The sequence below is a fragment of the Myxocyprinus asiaticus genome, chromosome 26 (assembly GCF_019703515.2).
Source record: "Myxocyprinus asiaticus isolate MX2 ecotype Aquarium Trade chromosome 26, UBuf_Myxa_2, whole genome shotgun sequence".
Classification (NCBI taxonomy): Eukaryota; Metazoa; Chordata; class Actinopteri; order Cypriniformes; family Catostomidae; genus Myxocyprinus; species Myxocyprinus asiaticus.
In genome coordinates, this window is record NC_059369.1 from 15743982 (window position 1) to 15765167 (window position 21186).

A 21186-nucleotide genomic window follows, 5' to 3' on the forward strand; every position below is an offset into this window, starting at 1 on the left:
TCTGTCTGCTTTTCCTTCTTTCTCTTGCTATCGCTCATGCACACACACACGCACAAACACACTGCCTCGTTATTCCAGTAAGTGCTGCAATAAAGCAGCACAAGCCTCGCAAGCCTCCGTTGATAGTTTTCGAAGCCTTGGGCAATATATAAAAAAAAAAAACAGGCTGATTCCATGGCAGAAGAAAGTAGTTCCACTCACAAGAGTGTTTTAGGGACGAAAACCAGAAACTGTCTTGATATAAAACCTTGAACGACATCTTAAGGTGTGGTTACTGTAATATAAGCAGAATAATTGACTCCAGTCTGTTGAATTATTGAAAAATAATGCACACCCGAGGTGTAACATGTATTACCACCTTGGTGTTTGCATTATTTTTCAATAATTCAATGGTCCGTCATCAGTTATTTCTTAAAGGAGTTTACAAACAAAGTTTGGGAGGAGCATGTTCATTTAATCCGACCAATTACAACACCAGAGTAAGCATATATAAACGGCTGCTTACCTCACTGCTGTGACAATTTTTCCGGCATCCCTCCTCCACCCCAACTCAACCTTCTGTCTATTCATAACTAAACTTAAGTGAAGTCCATGGGGGTGTTCAGAACTCAGATCAAGTCTTGAGATCGAGCCCTCCACTATGGACAGTGAGCCGGACAAAATCTGTTTACCTTTACCTCTATTCAAGGATTACATTAACATGTGAACTACTGAACTTAAATATGACGAGCTTCATGACTGATGCTCTTCACAATGCTTTTAATATTTCAAGCCACGTAAAATGCTATTTTACTGGTGTGTACGGGCCTCTGTAATGAAGACTCTATTGTACGCAAACAGTGACAGAAAGCTGTCTGGGAAAACTCACCCACACATCTCTTTCCCGATGAAGAGAGCTGGAATCCCTCTGGACAATCGCACCTGAAGCTGCCCAGCGTGTTCACACATTTCCCAAAGATACAGATCTCTGGAGTCTGACTGCATTCATCAATATCTGAGCACAAACAGAGAGAGATTGCAGTGTTTTTTTTGGCCTGGTCAGGTTTGCTCATGTTTCATGTAGTCAGACTTTTAACTAGCATTAACTCTGGTCTGCTTTGCAGCTTATTCTGGCCAATAATCGCCCACTTAGACAGGAAGAGATGTCTGACTGGTATTTAGAATGATCAACCACAGTTTGCTTTTCTGCATGTGCCATTTAGGGGCAAATTTCTCTCAAACAGATAATACTACAAAAAATAGGCCACCAGGGAAAAAAACTAATTCAAATAATGGTGCAGCAGTCTCCACAAACAGTTTCAGAAGTGCTTTCCAGTGTTGTGCGTAATATCAGACAGTGAACTGATTGTCAGTGTGGCTTTCTGACGCTGAGACTCATCTCTGACTCTATATCCTGTTCAAGCTTTATACAATTACTGTAATGTATATGATTATTTAATACATTAGACACCAATAAAACCTACCGATAATCATTTCAAAGCATCACTGACCTTCACACCTCTCGTTTTGGAGATAATATCCAGGAGGACAGATGCAACTGTAAGAACCGTCTAGATTCTTACATGTTCCAGGGTCACATGTGCCAGGATTGACCAAACACTCGTTGATGTCTGTACGGAAGGAGGAAACGAGAGTTTTCTTCAAAGCAATTCAAGTCAAGTTGGTTTATCTGTCATTTGCACACCTTACACAGAGTTTTTCGAGCACTTAAATGCTTAGAAAGAACAAACAATTGCGCAAACACAGTATGTAAACATGAAAGTAATGATATACATTTATGAGTAATAAAATTCTTCAGTAAGTATGTAAGTAAATCGAAACACAGATAATAGAGTGAGATGATGTAAATAAGGTCTGTGTCTCACCTACACATGTCCTGCCTTCAGGAGAGAGATTATAACCATCCAGACACACACACACAAATGAACCCACAGTGTTGAAGCAGTTGCCGTTTCTACACAAGCCCCCAAGAGACAAACACTCGTCTGTGTCTGAACAACACACACAAAACAAAGTATTTAAAATGCACACAAACACTGAAAGGAAACCACATTACCATACACAACTGTCTACAGTAGAAACCACACCTGAGAACTGTATCAATCATAAAACAACAATATGTGTAGACATTAGAAGTGTGTGCGTGTGTGGCTTGTACCGATGCAGTCATTGTTGTGTGACAGCTGGAATCCTGGGTAACATAGGCAGTTGTAGGAGCCAACAGTGTTCTTACAAGTTCCATTACCACACGGCTGCCGTTCACACTCATCCACATCTGAACACAAGAGAGAATATACTGTACAGTCAACATCATGTCTGACAGAACTAATATAACAAAGAGAGACAGTTGTGTGTGTGTTGATCTATCACCGATGCACAGGTCTGGAGTGGATTTGAAACCATTGGGGCAGTAACAACGATAACTGCCAACCATGTCAATACACTGACCCGGACTGCAGATGTTTGGATTCTCAGCACACTCATTACGATCTGAGAGTGGAACAGTACAAGAAACATCATCATTAGCATCATCATCATCATCATCCACACACTGATGTTATGTGACACACACACTCACCTACACACTGTTGTGTGGGTGTCTGCCGGTACCCAGGTTTACACTCACAGCGGTAACTTCCAGGAACATTCAAACAGACAGCGTTCTGCTGACACACCGGTCCGTTCTGACACTCATCAATATCTACACACACAAACATTACATGGTAAACAGAGGGCGTGTACACACTGGAAGACAACTGAATGTATTTGCAGGAGTGAAGCAACCTAAATTATCATTTAATGTGTGTACAAAATAAACTCCTGAAACCGCAATGGTATAAGAGTGATAAAAACCATAGCATCGGTTTAGCGTCTATTAACTAGAAACATGAATGCCAACAGTTTAACCCACTCTTTTTGACCAAAAATAATACTGTATTTTACTTATTAGAAATAAAAAATCTTTTTTACTTTTAGAGCTATTTTTTTGTACGCTGCCATCGACAAATGCACTGTTTTGTTTGTTCTTTAAACTGTTGTTTTTAGCATGCTCTCTCTGGTATGTGTTACCCCGAAACCACATGGCTGATGGAGAGAAACCATCTTAAGTGTGACGCTTTCAATTACGCCAGTTCATTAATGACTAATTGTTCAGTACGGTTCTACACACACTTCACAGGTTTAAAGGAATCTTCCAGGTTCAACACAAGTTCAGCTCAGTCGACAGCATTTGTGGCATAATGTTGATTACCACAACAAAAAAAAATTCGACTCGTGGAGGGATGAGTCGAAATAAATTTTTGTGGTAATCAATATTATGCTACAAATGCTGTCGATTGAGCTGAACTTGTATTGAACCCGTAAATACGGTTATAACTACCTGATTTTTCTAAGACTGAATTGTGTAGTATAATGCAGAGTCACTCCTGTAGATAAATGAATTCTGTGTGAAGAGTATGAGATTAAACACTGGGTAGAGGAGTGGCAAATGGAACGAGCTTCAGTGTGAACCTTTTTACACTTTAACACACACACACACACACACACACACACAAGCTCTTACCCTCGCAGATGAGCAGCTTGTCATTATAGACGAAACCCATGGGACATTCACACCGGAAACTGCCAATCATGTTGATACACACACCGTTTTCACACATACCTGGAATCTCCCGGCACTCGTCGATGTCTGTGGATCACACACACACACGGAACTGAAGTCAGAGAGAAATCTACAGATAGAATTTTGTGTGTGTGTGTTTGTTTATTCTTGTTTATCTTTGTGTGTGTTACCAACAACTTGTCCGGTGTAGATGTCAATGAAATATCCAGGTCTCTCACTTCCACACAGCACAGCAAACTCATCTACAACAGAGAACAACTGTTACTCACATGACTGAATGTGAGTAGGTTTTTGTGTGTGTGAATGGGTTTGCATAGCCATACTACAGGGACAAAAAAATCCAGAACTGAGCAAAATCCGACAAAACCTCCTTTGACATTTGGGGATGTCCCGAAAAATGCAGTAAGTTTTATTTTAGGGTTAGCGTTAGTCTGCAGTGCGTATTATTAGGTTGATAGAAAATAGAATATATCCATGATATATGTTACATAGATGTTTGTCTTCATTTAGATGTTTGTGTGTCTCTCACTGGTGCTGGGTACGGGACACTGTTCACAGGGTTTGTTCCAGGCGCGACCGATGTTGTAGGAGCAGCAGCAGAATTTCTTGGTCACGTTGAAGTTGAGTTCTCCGTCACATGTGGCGTTATCTGAGTTATAATTCCGGTAACACAAACTCTTCCGCATGTCTGAACACACACAAAACACACAACACACGTTACAATCTGAATTAATCAACATTACGAAAAGCGTTGTGTGCTCTGTATATACGTAGTGTGTGTATGCATGAGTGTGTGTGTACTCACCCATGCAGTTGTTTCCTCCATTAATCTGCATGTACTCAGGTGGGCAGATGCAAGTGTAGTTTCCAATGGTGTTATAACACTGACCTGGACCGCAGATACCTGGCCTCTCACACTCGTTTACATCTGAAAACACACACACAAAATGAGTCATATTCTGATTAAAAGGCATTTATGTTTTAGTTACATGTCATCTTTCGACTATTGTTATCTGGTCTATGGATATGACTTTGGATAAAAGCGTCACCAAATGAATAAATGCAAATGTAAATGGTCTAGTTTTAGTGACTTGACTTAATTTGTTAATAATAGGGAACAATACATCTTAGCAACATTGTGTTGCCAGACCAGACATGACATTTTGTCAGTCACTTGTCCTCTATTTCTGTGGTGCTGTGCTGGGTAGTTCCAAAAATTCTGCTCCACATAGCTAAATATTAAGCAACAAATATGTTCTGATTGGCTGTCATTTTTGTCTCTTCATGCTAAATTCCCACGGTGTAATACAGTGTGTGTGTCTGTGTGTGTGTGTGAGAAGGATGTTTGACTGACCTTCACAGATTCTGGTACCTTCATTGAGAGCAAAACCTTTTGGACATTCACAATGAAAACTGCCAAATGTGTTGATGCAGTCTCCACCCTGACACAAACCCGGCAGCTCCTGACACTCATTGATATCTGTGTCACAGCGAAAAGATGACATTTTACAAAATGTTCCTCAGCATGTGGAGGCTGGATATGTAACATAAGGAGTATATTTTAATGTGTGAGTGTGTGTTCATCTACCCTCCAGTATCACTGTGATTGGATTAGGTCGGAATCCTTCTCCACCAGGACACAGAATCCGGTATTCCGCTGCAGTAAAAACAATCAACAAACCAGTTAATGAAACAAAAGATATGTGAGCTCAGTGTTCTGTTTACTTGTCTGTGTGGTCAGTGTACTAAGTTTATTATCACTTATAAAAATGATTGCAAAGAGGAAAACTAGCAGTGAAAAAATATTTTTGCTAACTAAAATAAAAATACAAAATGTAGTTAACTAAAACTATAAATGTGCAATAAAATACAAACAAAAACTAAATAGAATCATATAGGAAATTACTTTAGTTTTATTTGTATTTTCAACCAGTGTTGGATGATATGATTTAATGAATCTCCCAAGCCTTATTTCTGACTATTGGTGTATGCCTTTGCTGCCGTCTGATTGACGAGAAACAATTAACCACAGTTTGTGGGCACGTTAATCTAAGGGAGAGGCTCTGTACGACAACAAAATAATAATCCAGCATGCAGTAATGGCACTGCCATCTCCGTGAAACATCAAGAAGACAACACAAAAGCAATTAGGGTCTTGCTTAGTTGACCTAAATAACCTGAAAGGAATAGTTCACCCAAAAATGCAAATTCTCTCATCATTTACTCATCCTCATGCCATCCCAGATGTGTGTGACTTTCTTTCTTCTGTAGAACATAAACGAAGGTTTTTAGAAGAATATTTCAGCTCTGTAGGTCCATACAATGCAAATTAATGGTGACCAAAAATTTGAAGCTCCAAAAAGCACATAAAGGTATCATAAATGTAATCCATACGACTCCAGTGGTTTAATCCATGTCTTCTGATGTTTTTGGGTGAGAACTGACCAAAATATAATTCCTGTTTCACTGTACATCTTGCCATTGCAGTCTCTAGGCACAATCATGATTTCTAGCTCGATTACACTTCCTAGCACTTGACGCATGCGCAGAGCTCTAGCTGGCGCTATAGGAAGTGTAATCGAGTTTGAAATAATGATCGCCAAGGAGACTGTCAAGATTATAGTGAAAAAGGAATTACATTTTGTTATTCTCACTGTTCTCACCCAAAAACGATTGGATCAATTCAGAAGACATCAATTTAACCATTGGAGTGTTATGGATTACTTTTATGCTGCATTTAAGTGCTTTTTTCTGAGCTTCAAAGATCTGGCCACCATTCATTTGCATTGTACGGACCTACAGAGCTGAAATATTTCTAAAAAAAATTATTTAGAAGAACTTAAAAAAATCTAAACTAAAAATCTTTGTTTCTGTTCTGCAGAAGAAAGTCAAACACAACTGGGATGGCATGAGAGTGAGTAAATGATGAGAGAACTCTCATTTTTGGATGAACTATCCCTTTAAATAAAACTCCTGAATATACTTTGTGCCATGAACTTCGCAAACGCCCCGGAGATGTCAGAGTGAGTAGTGCAAGTATCGGTAATGGCACATTTATAGTGCATTTCTTTGTCAGCAAGTGCTGCAGTATGCTGTGGTGTTGTGAATTTGACAAATCTATTTTTTAACATAATCTTGGTATTATTTTCAGCACGAGTATAGCTTCTGATAAAGTGTCATCAGAGGCAGATAATATTTTGTGGTGTTATGTTACAATGGTTGAATACTAAAACATTGCTGAAACAATTAAAACTAACTAAAACTAGAGTGAAACTGAAAACCAAGAAAAAACTACAAAAAATAGTTTTGAAATTTTCAAAACTATAATAACCCTTCACTCCACAACTGGTCAGTTGTGCATGAATGACTCACTGGAGTTGCGGGATGGGCAGGCCTCACAGGGTGACCCCCACGCAAGACCCTCAGAACAACAGCAGGACGCTTTGGAGACCCCTACACCAATCTCATTAGAGCAGTCCAGACTATCAGAAAAGTCACCACGGTAACGAACATCCCGGTAGCAGTTTCCAGAGCGAGTATCTGAAAGATAACCAGGATGCACACAGAGCAATGGCATTTGGCTGCAAAAAATCATATTCATTCATCTTGTTTTCCATTAGAAATATCTAAACATCGTTAAAAAAAAAACTTGTGTGTTTTCACTTGTGTGTTTACAATCATTGTCTGAAAAAGTGTGATTACGATTGTTGGGTAAAGGTGTTCATGGTTGCATGGCTAAAGGCTGTTTACAGTTGTTGGCTAAAGGTGTATATGTGTCATTGACAAATAAGTTTGCCCAAGGTGATAAAAATAACAAATCTTTAAAAAATGTTTGTTTAAAATATGTTTCAAGTCTGCAGATATGTAAACTTTGTGTCCATGTTGGTTTCATTTACTTTTAAAAAACATTCAAAGCATTTTATAAAAATAAAAAAATAATTTGATGACTTTATAAAGGTCAAGTGGTATAATCATCAAGTAAAAGATATTAAAATACTTTTCTTGAACCTTGAACAGAGTGCACTTAACTTAATTGTTAATTTAAAAAAAAGTTTTAGAACCTAGGTAAAAAAAGGTAATATATATATATATATATATACACACACACACACACACACACACACACACACACAGTTGAAGTCAGAAGTTTACATACACTTAGGTTGAAGTCATTAAAATGTATTTTTTTTAACCACTCCACAGATTTCATCTTAGCAAACTATAGTTTTGGCAAGTCCAGAAAATTATGTCAAGACAATTAGCTTCTGATAGGAGGTGTACTGAATTAGAGGTGTACCTGTGGATGTATTTTAAAGCCTACCTTCAAACTCAGTGCCTCTTTGCTTGACATCATGGGAAAATCAAAAGAAATCAGCCAAGACCTCAGAAAAAAAATTGTGGACATCCACAAGATTAGTTCATCCTTGGGAGCAATTTCCAAATGCCTGAAGGTACCACGTTCATCTGTACAAAAAATAGTACGCAAGTATAAACACCATGGGACCACAAAGCCATCATACCACTCAGGAAGGAGACGCATTCTGTCTCCTAGAGATGAACTTTGGTGCGAAAAGTGCAAATCAATCCCAGAACAACAGCAAAGGACCTTGTGAAGATGCTGGAGGAAACAGGTAGACAAGTATCTATATCCACAGTAAAATGAGTCCTATATCGACATAACCTGAAAGGCTGCTCAGCAAGGAAGAAGCCACTGCTCCAAAACTGCCATAAAAAAGCCAGACTACAGTTTGCAAGTGCACATGGGGACAAAGATCTTACTTTTTGGAGAACTGTCCTCTGGTCTAATGAAACAAAAATTGTACTGTTTGGCCATAATGACCATTGTTATGTTTGGAGGAAAAAGGGTGAGGCTTGCAAGCCGAAGAACACCATCCCAACCGTGAAGCATGGGGGCGGCAGCATCATGTTGTGGGGGTGTTTTGCTGCAGGAGGGACTGGTGCACTTCACAAAATAAATGGCATCATAAGAAAGGAAATTTATGTGGATATATTGAAGCAACATCTCAAGACATCAGCCAGGAAGTTAAAGCTCGGTCGCAAATGGGTCTTCCAAATGGACAATGACCCCAAGCATACCTCCAAAGTTGTGGCAAAATGGCTTAAGGACAACAAAGTCAAGGTATTGGAGTGGCCATCACAAAGCCCTGACCTCAATCCGATAGAACATTTGTGGGCAGAACTGAAAAAGCGTGTGCGAGCAAGGAGGCTACAAACCTGACTCAGTTACACCAGTTCTGTCTGGAGGAATGGGTCAAAATTCCAGCAACTTTTTGTGAGAAGCTTGTGGAAGGCTACCCAAAATGTTTGACCCAAGTTAAACAATTTAAATGCAATGCTACCAAATACTAACAAAGTGTGAACTTCTGACCCACTGGGAATGTGATGAAAGAAATAAAAGCTGAAATAAATCATTCTCTCTTCTATTATTCTGACATTTCACATTCTTAAAATAAAGTAGACAGGGAATGTTTTCTGATTAAATGTCAGGAATTGTGAAAAACTGAGTTTAAATGTTTTTGGCTAAGGTGTATGTAAACTTCTGACTTCAACTGTATATATATATATATATATATATATATATATATAAATACACATACACACACTACCGGTCAAAAGTTTTGAAACTCATTCTTTATTATAATCTTTTCATATTTAAAATAATAGTAAAGTCATCAAAACTATGGAATAACATAAATGGAACTATGGGAATTATGTTGTGACTAAACAAAATCCAAAATAAATCAAAACTGTGTTATATTTTAGCATCTTCAAAGTAGTCACCCTTTGCCTAGAATTTGCAGACATGTACTCTTGACATTTTCTCAACCAACTTCTTGAGGTATCACCCTGGGATGCTTTTTAAACAGTATAGAAGGAGTTCACATCCATGCTGGGCACTTACTGGCTGCTTTTCTTTATTATTTGGTGCAAGTCATCAATTTCAAAAACTTTTTTATTTTTTATAAAATGTTAGTTTTATAATGAAATAAATTAATATGGTGGCACAATTATATTTTTGTCTACAAAACTAATTTCAAACATTTAAGCATACGCCTTCAGATCAAAAGATTTTTAAGATCATGTGAAACATTTCAGTCAAGTGTTTCAAAACTTTTGACCGGTAGTGTGTATATATATATATATATATATATATATATATATATATATATATATATATATATATATATATATACATATATATTAGTGCCGATATTAGCCTTTCACAGATATATCGGTATCGCCGTATATGTTTTCCGATATGCGCAGATATGAAAACTTTTTTTTCAGAACATATAATGCAAAAAACAATGCTTGGGATGATTTAGAATTGGTGTCATAATGTAGTTTGTCCAGCAGAGTACGCTCCGACTCCACTATTTACAGAACTGAGCTGACAGTGGTTCAGCAGACAGTGCGGAGTTAAGCGGTGTCTACACGGTAAGTTGCTAACTAGTTTGTGAAATACATACTGGAAAGTTAATAAACAATGACCCCATCATTTTCCTTTTTCAGTATAACTAATATAACATTAACCATGTCACTCATGTTTATCTTTGCTATTGTTTGCAGTGTTAGCCAGCTATAGTTTGTCAGCGCAGTCAGTAATGTAGCAGATTGAAAGGTAAACATCAGAGCATCTTTTTGCAGCTCAGCAGACAATGGTACGGTGATGGATTGTGTCTGTTGAGTGTTGATTGCATGCTATGTTGTTACCTAGTTGGTGAGACACAATGCTGGAAAGAAAATAAACAATGTCCATCTTTTACTCTCCGTGACAACGAGCTTATGACTAACTAGCTAACAATGTAGCTACTTTCATACTTTGTCAGCTGAGTGGAAGCTAATGTGTAAACATTTATTCACCAAACTGTTTTGTTCAGGATTCGCAGTTTGGTACCTCCTTCAACCGAACATTTCCAGCCGTTGCACTTACAGAATGTAATATTTAAAAGTCTGGTTTTCCACCGTTGAAAGTTTCCCCTGAACTTGTATAGCAGAATACGGTGGAACACCGCTGCTGCTGTTTATCTCTTGACTTGGCAGGTGTAAATGCTTGTATTACAACCTGCCCCTAATTGACTGGCAGTATTAAAATAGTCAGCATTTGACTGATACTAAACATACAGTACTGATTTTTATTTAGCTATTTATTTTATTTGAATTTATTCTTTATTTAAATGTTCAGCAACTGACTGATACTAAACATACAGTACTGATGTTTATTTAGGTATTTATTTTATTTGAATTTATTCTTTACTTAAATGATCAGCCATTGACTGATACTAAACATACAGTACTGATTTTTATTTAGCTATATTTTTAATTTATTCTTTATATAAATGGTCAGCAACTGACTGATACTGAACATACAGTACTGATGTTTTAGCTATTTATTGTATTTTTATTTATTCTTTACTTAAATGATCAGCCATTGACTGATTCTGAACATACAGTACTGATGTTTATTTAGCTATTTATTGTATTTTTATTTATTCTTTAATTTCTCAGGGTTAATTTCTAGAATTTGTTGACAATGTATGATAATAATGTCAAATATTCTTTGATAAAAATATCTGTTTAAGAAAGCAGCCTTCCAAGTACCTTTGCATAGTCATATCGGTGCAAAATTAGTGCACAATCCACATAGAAAAGGTCTGTTTTCATTCCAGCTCAAAAATTAACTATATCAGCCACCATCTCGGTAAATAGTGATTTTCCCCACTTTTTTTTTTTTTTTTTTGTCACATGACAACAGAATGGCTACCTGCATGTTGGTTAAACCACCTGATGTTGATTTGGTTGACAAATGTTTTTCAAAAATGAATAATATTTGAAAATAAAATTGTTTCACTTGTTATTTTCTTAAGGTATTAGTAAAAGATTTTCCCAAACTACACATGCCAGCATTTCCTTTTACGAAGAAGAATTTACGAATTTTCACTTTTTTTTCCTGTCTCAGTTAACGGTTACACCGCTTAGCCATTTTTGACTTGAAGCACCAGAAAAAATTATCAAAATGGCTTTGACCTCACAAAAAAATGAAAACTTGTTCATCATAGTAGAGGTGTATTCAAGTAATTGTTTTGTGTGAAATGCATTTTGAATGTATTTTTAAATAACTTAAAAACATAGGTCTTGACAAAAACTGAGCATCACATAATTTACCCATTTACAAGTTGTGTTACAAGGGGTGTTGATGGTTTTGTTTTTTAGATTGTCTCACCCACACAGCCGACTCCAGTGGGGTTGAGCTCAAAGTCTGGTGGACAGCTGCAGATGTAGCTGCCGGGTGTGTTGACACACAATCCACTAATGCAGGTGGTGGGGTCGGCACACTCGTTCACGTCTGACTCAGAATGGAGAGAGAGAAGAGAGGGATGAGAAGAGAGAAGGGCTCAGCAGGTACACATGTCACTGAGATGGTCAGAGGTTCTGATACCTGTGCAGTTTCCTCCACTTTGGTCCAGCTCATAACCAGGGTTACAGACGCACCTGAAGAGCCCTGGAATATTCCGACACCGACCGTTCACACAGATATCAGCAAACGTGCACTCATCTATGTCTGTGAGGAGAGAGGCAGACAGTGAGAGACAGAGAGAAACAGACAGAGAGAGAAAGCATCAAGGGACATACATGTGGACAAATTTAAACACATCATAAACAACCATGACAGAACGTGAAAAAATGAAAATGACCCTTGGAGAGGGACATAGAGCAGCAATGACTGCTAGATACTGTATGTTCTAACAAAGGATAAACAACGTGCATTTTCTGTATTATCCCAGTGTGTTTTCTATACCACAGTGACCCTCAGTAGGTGTGTGTGTGTGTGTGTGTGTGTGTATGCAGGCAGATAGTTAATTTAATGTTAATGGTCTTCAGTGTGGTATTCAGCCAGATTTGTGTTTAAATGACCAAAGTTCAGCCATAAAACTCTATGTGACACAAGCTGATAGGTACTTTGAACTTGTTATCTGTTAGCCAATTGGCTCGCTCACATGTAACACGTCACATGGTGTAAGCTGATCGGTCCTTTGTCATGTAAATGGTTAGCCAATCAACTTGCATACTCTCTCTTTGTTAAAAATTTTAATTGTTCATTTTTGCAGTATAAGCTGGTATATGTCTAGATCTGCTACATGGGGATTGTTTACATTTGTATTTGTGCAGCAAATGTGTTTGGCCTAATTGTTCAGCAGCAGCAACAAGTTCACATTCTTAACTCAGTGTATCTGTGTTTGTTTTAGCAGTAGCAAGTCTCTGTATTTGCTCTGCAGCAACATAGCAGAACTAGTCCGCAAAGACCAATATCCTATCAATATGTCATACTCACATTAACATGATAAATCTTTCTGAGAGTTGTCATGGCAGAACTTAAGTGTCATTATCTATTAATATGATGTTCTATTTTTACATACATTCTCAGCTTTGACAATATTGTATAGCCATTTCTTTAAAAAGCCATTTTGAATTGAACTGAATAGAGAGCAGCTATAACAGATTATGTCTCTAGATGGAGGAGGAACTGGACTCACAGGAAGTGTCAAGACAACAGCGACCTCACAGCACTGAGGCACAAACACACACAAATCTAACTCTCACACACACACACACACACACACACACACACACACACACACACACACGGCATATACAGACACACTCACACAGCATGCAAATGTGCGGAGGAAAACAGCTCAACTGGATCATAAAGGCATTACAACAGTTTACTGTCCACATACCATTAGCAGAAAATTACTTAAAGACAACATGAAATTGCATTTGCAATGTATTTAACTTTCAGAATGTGGCATATTTCCAAGTGAAACAGAATGATGAATGTAGCCAATGGATGGATCCACTGATGTAAGATGAAGTAGGCTAAAATGTAACGTTTCACAGAGATTTTAAGTTTTTCTTGTTAGCCTACAATAGAAAAACGTAATGAAAGTTCTGTTGAAATGACTGGACCTTCCAAACCCCCCCCCCCCCATGTCTTGACATGTACACGTCAGTGAACAGAGATAGCATGTATACAATAACAAAGTAGGCTTACCTTAAAGCAAGTTGCTAAGAAATGTATACATACAAAAATACCGTAGGCTCACTCTAGCTCGCCTTGAAAACAAAGCAGAGTGACCTGACCCTGGCAGCAAAAAGTTTGGGGACCCCTGGAATAAGGGGAAGTGTGATTTTTGATGACATTACTGGTCACCATTTCTTTGAAATTCTTCACAATTTTTAAAAATGCAAATATAAATATTGTCTCAAATAGTTTTAAGTGAAGTATAGTATGTCATGTCAAATATCTAGTGGAACTATAATGGGATCATCGAACGGGATTTGATTGGACCATAAAAATTAGAAACTGGTTAATGTTAAGTTTTCCACCCACACGACTTTTATGTCAGAATGTCAGAAGAAAAGTTCTGAGGTTGAGAAAATTATTACATTTCATTATGAAAACAGACAGAGAGAGAGAGAAGGGTGGTCTCACCTTCACAAGCTTTGCCGTCTGCAGTGGGAATGAAGCCCATGTCACATTCACAGCGATATCCACCAGCACTATTCAGACAGTGTCCACTCTCACACAGATTCACATTATCAGCACACTCATCAGTGTCTGCAGAACACACACACATATACAGTGGCATCATGTTGTGTGTGTGAACAAGTCAGTATGAAGTGTGTCACTGTTTGTAAGTGATAGACCAGTTTATTACTTTTGATTAACATAAGTCGTCAACGCTGTCTTTTGCATTTTTTTAACCAAAATTTTATTCAGTACAACAGCAATCTTGTTATTATTATTACTACAGTAAATAATACATTTTACTATAGAGTTGTAATATACAGTATGTGTCTCATTTCTTCAATTTCAGCCATCAAGCTTTCTTTTTATTTTGACGTGAGTTTTTATTTTGACGTGTGTTTTTGATGGAAGCTTCACTTCTCCAGATAAACAGTTTGCTACATGGCCCAGTGTGATCATTAAAGCATAAATGCTGTGATTAAATTATATTAAATATATAGTCTGCATATGCTGTGTGCTTAACAGTGGATGACTGCTCTGCTCTGTCATCTCATATAACATAGCGCATGAGATTTTGTGGAGTTTGGAATTATGAGCAGTCTTCTTTACACATTGGGCCTCATTCATGAAACACGAGCAGTTATAACGATTTGTGTAAATCGTTCGTAAAGCTGGTCTGACATAAATTTTCGGATTCATTAAAGTTTTCGTATTTTCAAAACGTTAGAAGGTACTAACAAAATTTACACCTGCTCCCGATCATGTGTAAATCGTGTGTAAGACATCCAAACGTGTTGTGTTTTGCTTTCAGACAAACTGCCAACTAAATTTTGATAATTAAATAGGTAATAAAAAAGTTAACTAATAATTAAATGAGTGATTTAACCTTAAAAAAAGAAAGAAAAAAGCTTATTTAGAAAAGTTTCTTTGCTGCTTGCTTTTATTTTTTTAAAGTACAGTTTGTTTTCCAACTCTACTTATTGTTTTTTTTTCAACTCTACTTATCGTTTTTTTCCAACTCTACTTATTTTTTCCTGCAGAAAATCTTGACATGTTGTGAAAGGTTCATGGAAAGGCACAGGTTGCGTTTGATTTTCTCGCAAAAAACTTTCCTGTTTCAAATTAAGTATATCAATCACTGTCCATTCTTGGATTTACCCAAGATGTTTCACCAATGACGCTGGCGATGCGCTCAACTGAACCAGAGAAGGTTAATGGTAGTGGACATCCAAACTGAAAATGTTTTACACTAAAGCTTAATGTCAAACCATTTGTATTGACCTCTTGGACTTTTTAATTCACAAAAGAACCTCTGATGACAGTAAAAACATGCGATGACTGTAAGTTCCTCTCTTACCTTTTAGAACGAACATGTGAGTGCTTACTAAATCAATATTTTACGATGTGAATGCACTCCATAAAAAAAAAAAAAAAAAAAAAAAATATATATATATATATATATATATATATATATATATATATATATATTTATATATACACAGTAATGTGCAAACATTTTAGGCACTTGTGAAAAATGTTGCATAGTGAGGCTGTATTCAAAAATAATGACATAAATAGTTTTCATTTATCACTTAATGTCATATAAAGTCCAGTAAACATAAAAAAGCTAAATCAATATTCGGTGTGACCACCTTTGCATTTAATACAGCACCAATTCTCCTAGGTACACCTGGACACAGTTTTTCTTGGTTGTTGGCAGATAGGATGTTCCAAGCTTCTTGGAGAATTCGCCACAGTTCTTCTATATATTTAGTCTTAGTCTCAATTGCTTCTGTCTCTATATGTAATCTCAGACTGACACAATGTTCAGTGGGGGGCTTTGTGGGGACCATGCCATCTGTTGCAGGGCTCCCTGTTCTTCTATTCTAATCTTTTCTATTTGCAAAAGTAATGTTTGGGAGTCTAACATTTATATTTCTTATTTACACACTAAAGCTGAAGATATAAATAACCATCTTAAGACAAATGTTTTTGTGAAACATCTTATGTGTCTAAGACTTTTGCATAGTACTGTATATATATATATATATATATATATATAAACTGTTCTCATAGATGTTAAAAATAACCCATATACTAGCGAGTCTGAAGCCTTCCTTATATGATCATGGGCGTGGTTTATGATAATTGTGAATGAACGTGCTCTATTTACCAGCGATTGGAATTCACTAACATACACATGCTTTACCAACAAATCTGGGGAACACGAAGCATTCGTGGATCTGGCGTAAAGTTTTCAGGAAGCTCCATTTTATGTGCAAATTACTCCCAATATTTTCATATTTTTATGAAATTTTCATGAATGAAGCCCAGTCACTTTAAAGCATGAAGCTCATGCAGACTAAGATTGCAGTCTTTCGCGGTTTAATAATCACATTAGGACATGTCACGATTTTTATTTGATTAATTGTATGCTTATTTTCCCCCTAAATATGTCGAATTTGTGTGTGAGCATTTGGAAGCATCTGTGTGTCAGTCAGACTATATGCAAGTATGGAATTAAGTTGGTGCTCAGTAATACCGGTAATGCAGATACACTGATATCATGACATCTTTATTTCAGTACCGATGTGGTACCAAAGTACCGGTACTTTTGACATAACTAGTATCATCAACCATTAAAAAAACTGGTCGACCACTATTGTGTGTGTGTGTACCTGTGCAGTAGAAGCCGTCTCCAGTAAAACCCTCTTTGCAGAGGCAGCGGTAGGAGCCCATGGTGTTCATACAGTCTGCACTGGGACTGCACATGTGTGTTCCGTTAGAACATTCATCAAGATCTGAAACAGGATACACACCATCAAACACTCACTAACTTTATCAGCTATTCAGCATATTACATAAAAAACCATAAACCAGCACATTTAAAATCAGATAAACATGAACAGCTCAAGGCAGTGTTGTTTCTGTGTTTGTATGTACCTGTGCATTTGATTCCATTCCCGATCCAGCCTGGAGCGCAGCTGCATTTGAAGCTGCCGGGCGTGTTCGTACAGGCCGCGTGACGGTCACAGTTATGAGCACCAATCTCACACTCGTTAATGTCTAAAATACACATACACACGTGATGAAAAGGTCAGAATTTCAGAGCTTTTAGAACTGTGTAGGAGGGATTTTTCAATGAATAATGACATATGTTTTGGTCTGTTCCTCACACAAAGCTATCATATGAATTCAGAAGACTTGGAATATAGTGCATGAGTCAAATGGACTACTTTAATGGTACTTTTATGGTGCTTTCTATTGTCATTTTTGAAGCTGAACAGTATCTGTACCGGTTCACATACATTGTATTTTCATTTTGTGTCATTTTCATTTGTGGGTGAACTATGCCTTTAAAAACAATATGCTATGAAGGGGGCCTGGGTAGCTCAGTGGTAAAAGACGATGGCTACCACCCCTGGAGTTCGCTAGTTCGAATCCCAGGGCGTGCTGAGTGACTCCAGCCAGGTCTCCTAAGCAACCAAATTGGCCCGGTTGCTAGGGAGGGTAGAGTCACATGGGGTAACCTCCTTGTGGTTGCTATAATGTGGTTCGTTCTCGGTGGGCGCGTGGTGAGTTGAGCGCGGATGCCGCGGTGGATGGCGTAAAGCCTCCACACATGCTATGTCTCCATGGCAACGCGCTCAACAAGCCACGTGATAAGATGCGTGGGTTGATGGTCTTAGACGCGGAGGCAACTGGGATTCATCCTCCGCCACCTGGATTGAGACGAATCACTACGTGACCATGAGGACTTAAAAGCGCACTGGGAATTGGGCATTCCAAATTGGGTGAAAAAGGGGAAAAATCCCCCCAAAAAACAAAAAAAAAAACAAGATGCTATGAACTGGTCAGTGTTACTCTCTGTCTATCCATCTAATGAGTGTGAGTTTACTGACTGTGTTTAATGACTGTGCCATTGGTCTGTGTTGATAAAGTGCAGTTCAGCTGTGAGATCTTCACATTCTGTTCCTGTCATCAGTGAGTCTCATTAGAAAAGACAGACAGACTGTCTGTCCTCAAATTACCCACAGCAGAGCGACCTCTCGTTCTCTGTTTCACTCTCTCTTTCACTATTTAGTGTACTGCATGTTTATTAGAACAAATCTAATCCACAAAAAATGCACAAACACATGTCGAACTGACAATAAATCAATGTGATAAAAAGAGTGGAAATAACTGTTTCAGATTTAATTGGCCTGATAGGAATTTATCTACAATAAACAAACTCATCGATTACATCATTTGCGTGATCACACACAAATAACACAAAATAACACTATTTTAAAAGAAAGACAGTTCAGGATATAAACTGAAGGATGTGCTATAGAAGACAATGTCCAAATGAAAGAAAAGGTTGTATGTTCACTGAGTGAGTGTATGTTGGTGTTTGTGCTTACACGACGCCTGACCTCAGCTGCTAAAACTATAAGAGAGCATAGATGTGATGTCACTCTTATTTACAAGTGCTATCATGGGCCTATTAAAACACAACTGATACTGAACATGGACGACCTTTACAAACACACACTCGGGTGAGTTTTTGTTACAAACAGTCGTTAATCACTGACTGTACTTCTGCCAGATTAATCATCCCAGAATCCAACACTAAAACGAACAGAACTTAAAATAAACAATCTTCAGTTCATTAGGATGAAACTTTAATCACTCTAAGAAAACTACACCATCTACATATTACTAAACTCTTAAAATTAATGTCTAAATCACAGCAGGATATATATATATATATATATATATATATATATATATATATATATATATATATATATATATACACACACACACACTGGTGGCCAAAAGTTTGGAATAATGTACAGATTTTGCTCTTATGGGAAGAAATTGGTACTTTTATTCACCAAAGTGGCATTCAACTGATCGCAATGTATAGTCAGGACACTAATAACGTGAAAAATGACTATTACAGTTTGAAAAAAAAACTTAAACTACTTCAGAGAGTTCTCATCAAAAAATCCTCCATGTGCAGCAATGACAGCTTTGCAGATCCTTGACATTCTAGCTGTCAGTTTGTCCAGATACTCAGGTGACATTTCACCCAACGCTTCCTGTAGCACTTGCCATAGATGTGGCTGTCTTGTCGGGCACTTCTCACGCACCTTATAGTCTAGCTGATCCCACAAAAGATCAATGGGGTTAAGATCCATAACACTCTTTTCCAATTATCTGTTGTCCAATGTCTGTGTTTCTTTGCCCCCTCTAACCTTTTCTTTTTGTTTTTCTGTTTCAAAAGTGGCTTTTTCTTTGCAATTCTTCCCAGAAGGCCTGTACCCCTGAGTCTTCTCTTTACTGTTGTACATGAAACTGGTGTTGAGCGGGTAGAATTCAATGAAGCTGTCTGCTGAGGACATGTGAGGTGTCTATTTCTCAAACTAGAGACACTGATGTACTTATCCTCTTGTTTAGTTGTACATCTGGCCTTCCACATCTCTTTCTGTCCTTGTTAGAACCAGTTGTCCTTTGTCTTTAAAGACTGTAGTGTACACCTTTGTATGAAATCTTCAGTTTTTTGGCAATTTCAAGCATTGTATAGCCTTAATTCCTCAAAATGATGATTGACTGATGAGTTTCTAGAGAAAGCTGTTTCTTTTTTGCCATTTTTGACCTAATATTGACCTTAAGACATGCCAGTCTATTGCATACTGTGGCAACTCAAAAACAAACACAAAGACAATGTTAAGCTTCATTTAACGAACCAAATAGCTTTCAACTGTGTTTGATATAATGGCAAGTGATTTTCTAGTACCAAATTAGCAATTTAGCATGATTACTCAAGGATAAGGTGTTGGAGTGATGGCTGCTGGAAATGGGGCCTGTCTAGATTCGATCAAAAATGACTTTTTTCAAATAGTGATGGTGCTGTTTTTTACATCAGTAATGTCCTGACTATACTTTGTGATCAGCTGAATGCCACTTTGGTGAATTAAAGTACCAATTTCCTTCCGAAACAGCAAAATCTGTACATTAGTGCAAACTTTTGGCCGCCAGTGTATATATGTATACACAAAAGTCACTAATAAAACAACCAAGAAATAAATGCTGAGAACATAATTCAGATGTACAGTACATAACTCACCGCCACAATGTTAGGGTGTTGCCAGGGCATTGCTATAGATATGGCTCAGGACCCTCCTTCAGTGTAAGTCTATGGCATTATTTCGCCCAATTTATCATCTGACAAGTGAAAATTGTAAGTCTGATCACTTTGAAAAGCACACCTCTCCTCAACAAGCCACATGATTTAAGGTATGATTCATGTCCATAGCATAAACGCTGCGGGATGAGTTAAAAGCTAAAGTTTAATAATTAAGTTTAAAATGTATTTTTTTAGTGGCGCTTAAAAATACATTTAAATGTTTGTGATGGAATTGTGAATAAAATGGAAACCAAGAAGAAAGGAAAAAAGGAGAATTGTAATATCTGTGAATTCATATGGAATCCATGTCAAGGGAACATGCACACGTCATGTGCGAGACACGCAAAGATGAGTGATGCAGACGTGATGCACCGCTCCTCCAGACTGCAGCTCTCTGCAGAATACTGCATAATGGATTGAGCCGGAAACAAGCCAAAGCATTTGGTCTTGATATCATGAGGCAAAAATGAATAATAATAAAAAATAAAAAAACTTAAGCTTAAGAAACAGATTCAGAGAAACTGCTGCTGCCTGTGTGATTTCACTGGGGGGCTGAGATTCATTAGCGATTGATCAGCATTCAGGAATCTGGAGAGGAAATCTTCCAGCGTTAAACTGAGCTGGGAAAGCTCTCTCTCACGTGCATATATCCTGAGCTGGAAGCGTCCAGAGAACATGTGGCGTCTTTCTCTCAGCAGCAGAATTCCAGAGCTGTGACTCACTTCAGACACTGTTCTATCCTTCAGGAAAACACACCTCCTGTGAATGAAAACTGCGAGGGGTCGGTCCGTCCGTCAGCACGAGCACGAGTCAGATGGGTTTTATTGTGTGTGG

The 21186-nt window shown here is 37.7% G+C and overlaps 1 protein-coding gene across 3 annotated transcripts in view; it reads right to left on the reverse strand.

Annotated features, from left to right (window-relative positions):
• The window catches only part of LOC127417196 (fibrillin-1-like), a 105630-nt gene that overhangs the window by 22465 nt on the left and 61979 nt on the right, over positions 1-21186 (reverse strand). For all 3 annotated transcript variants that reach the window (XM_051657031.1, XM_051657030.1, XM_051657032.1), the window contains 18 exons: positions 17121-17243; positions 16856-16978; positions 14142-14267; positions 12084-12206; positions 11868-11990; positions 6995-7162; positions 5211-5279; positions 4977-5102; positions 4428-4550; positions 4152-4310; positions 3793-3864; positions 3563-3688; positions 2579-2701; positions 2371-2490; positions 2159-2275; positions 1866-1991; positions 1491-1610; positions 869-994 (listed from right to left, as the gene is read on the reverse strand). In XM_051657031.1, the coding sequence (XP_051512991.1) occupies positions 869-994; positions 1491-1610; positions 1866-1991; positions 2159-2275; positions 2371-2490; positions 2579-2701; positions 3563-3688; positions 3793-3864; positions 4152-4310; positions 4428-4550; positions 4977-5102; positions 5211-5279; positions 6995-7162; positions 11868-11990; positions 12084-12206; positions 14142-14267; positions 16856-16978; positions 17121-17243 (2193 nt within the window). The remainder of the gene's footprint in view (positions 1-868; positions 995-1490; positions 1611-1865; positions 1992-2158; positions 2276-2370; positions 2491-2578; positions 2702-3562; positions 3689-3792; positions 3865-4151; positions 4311-4427; positions 4551-4976; positions 5103-5210; positions 5280-6994; positions 7163-11867; positions 11991-12083; positions 12207-14141; positions 14268-16855; positions 16979-17120; positions 17244-21186) is intronic.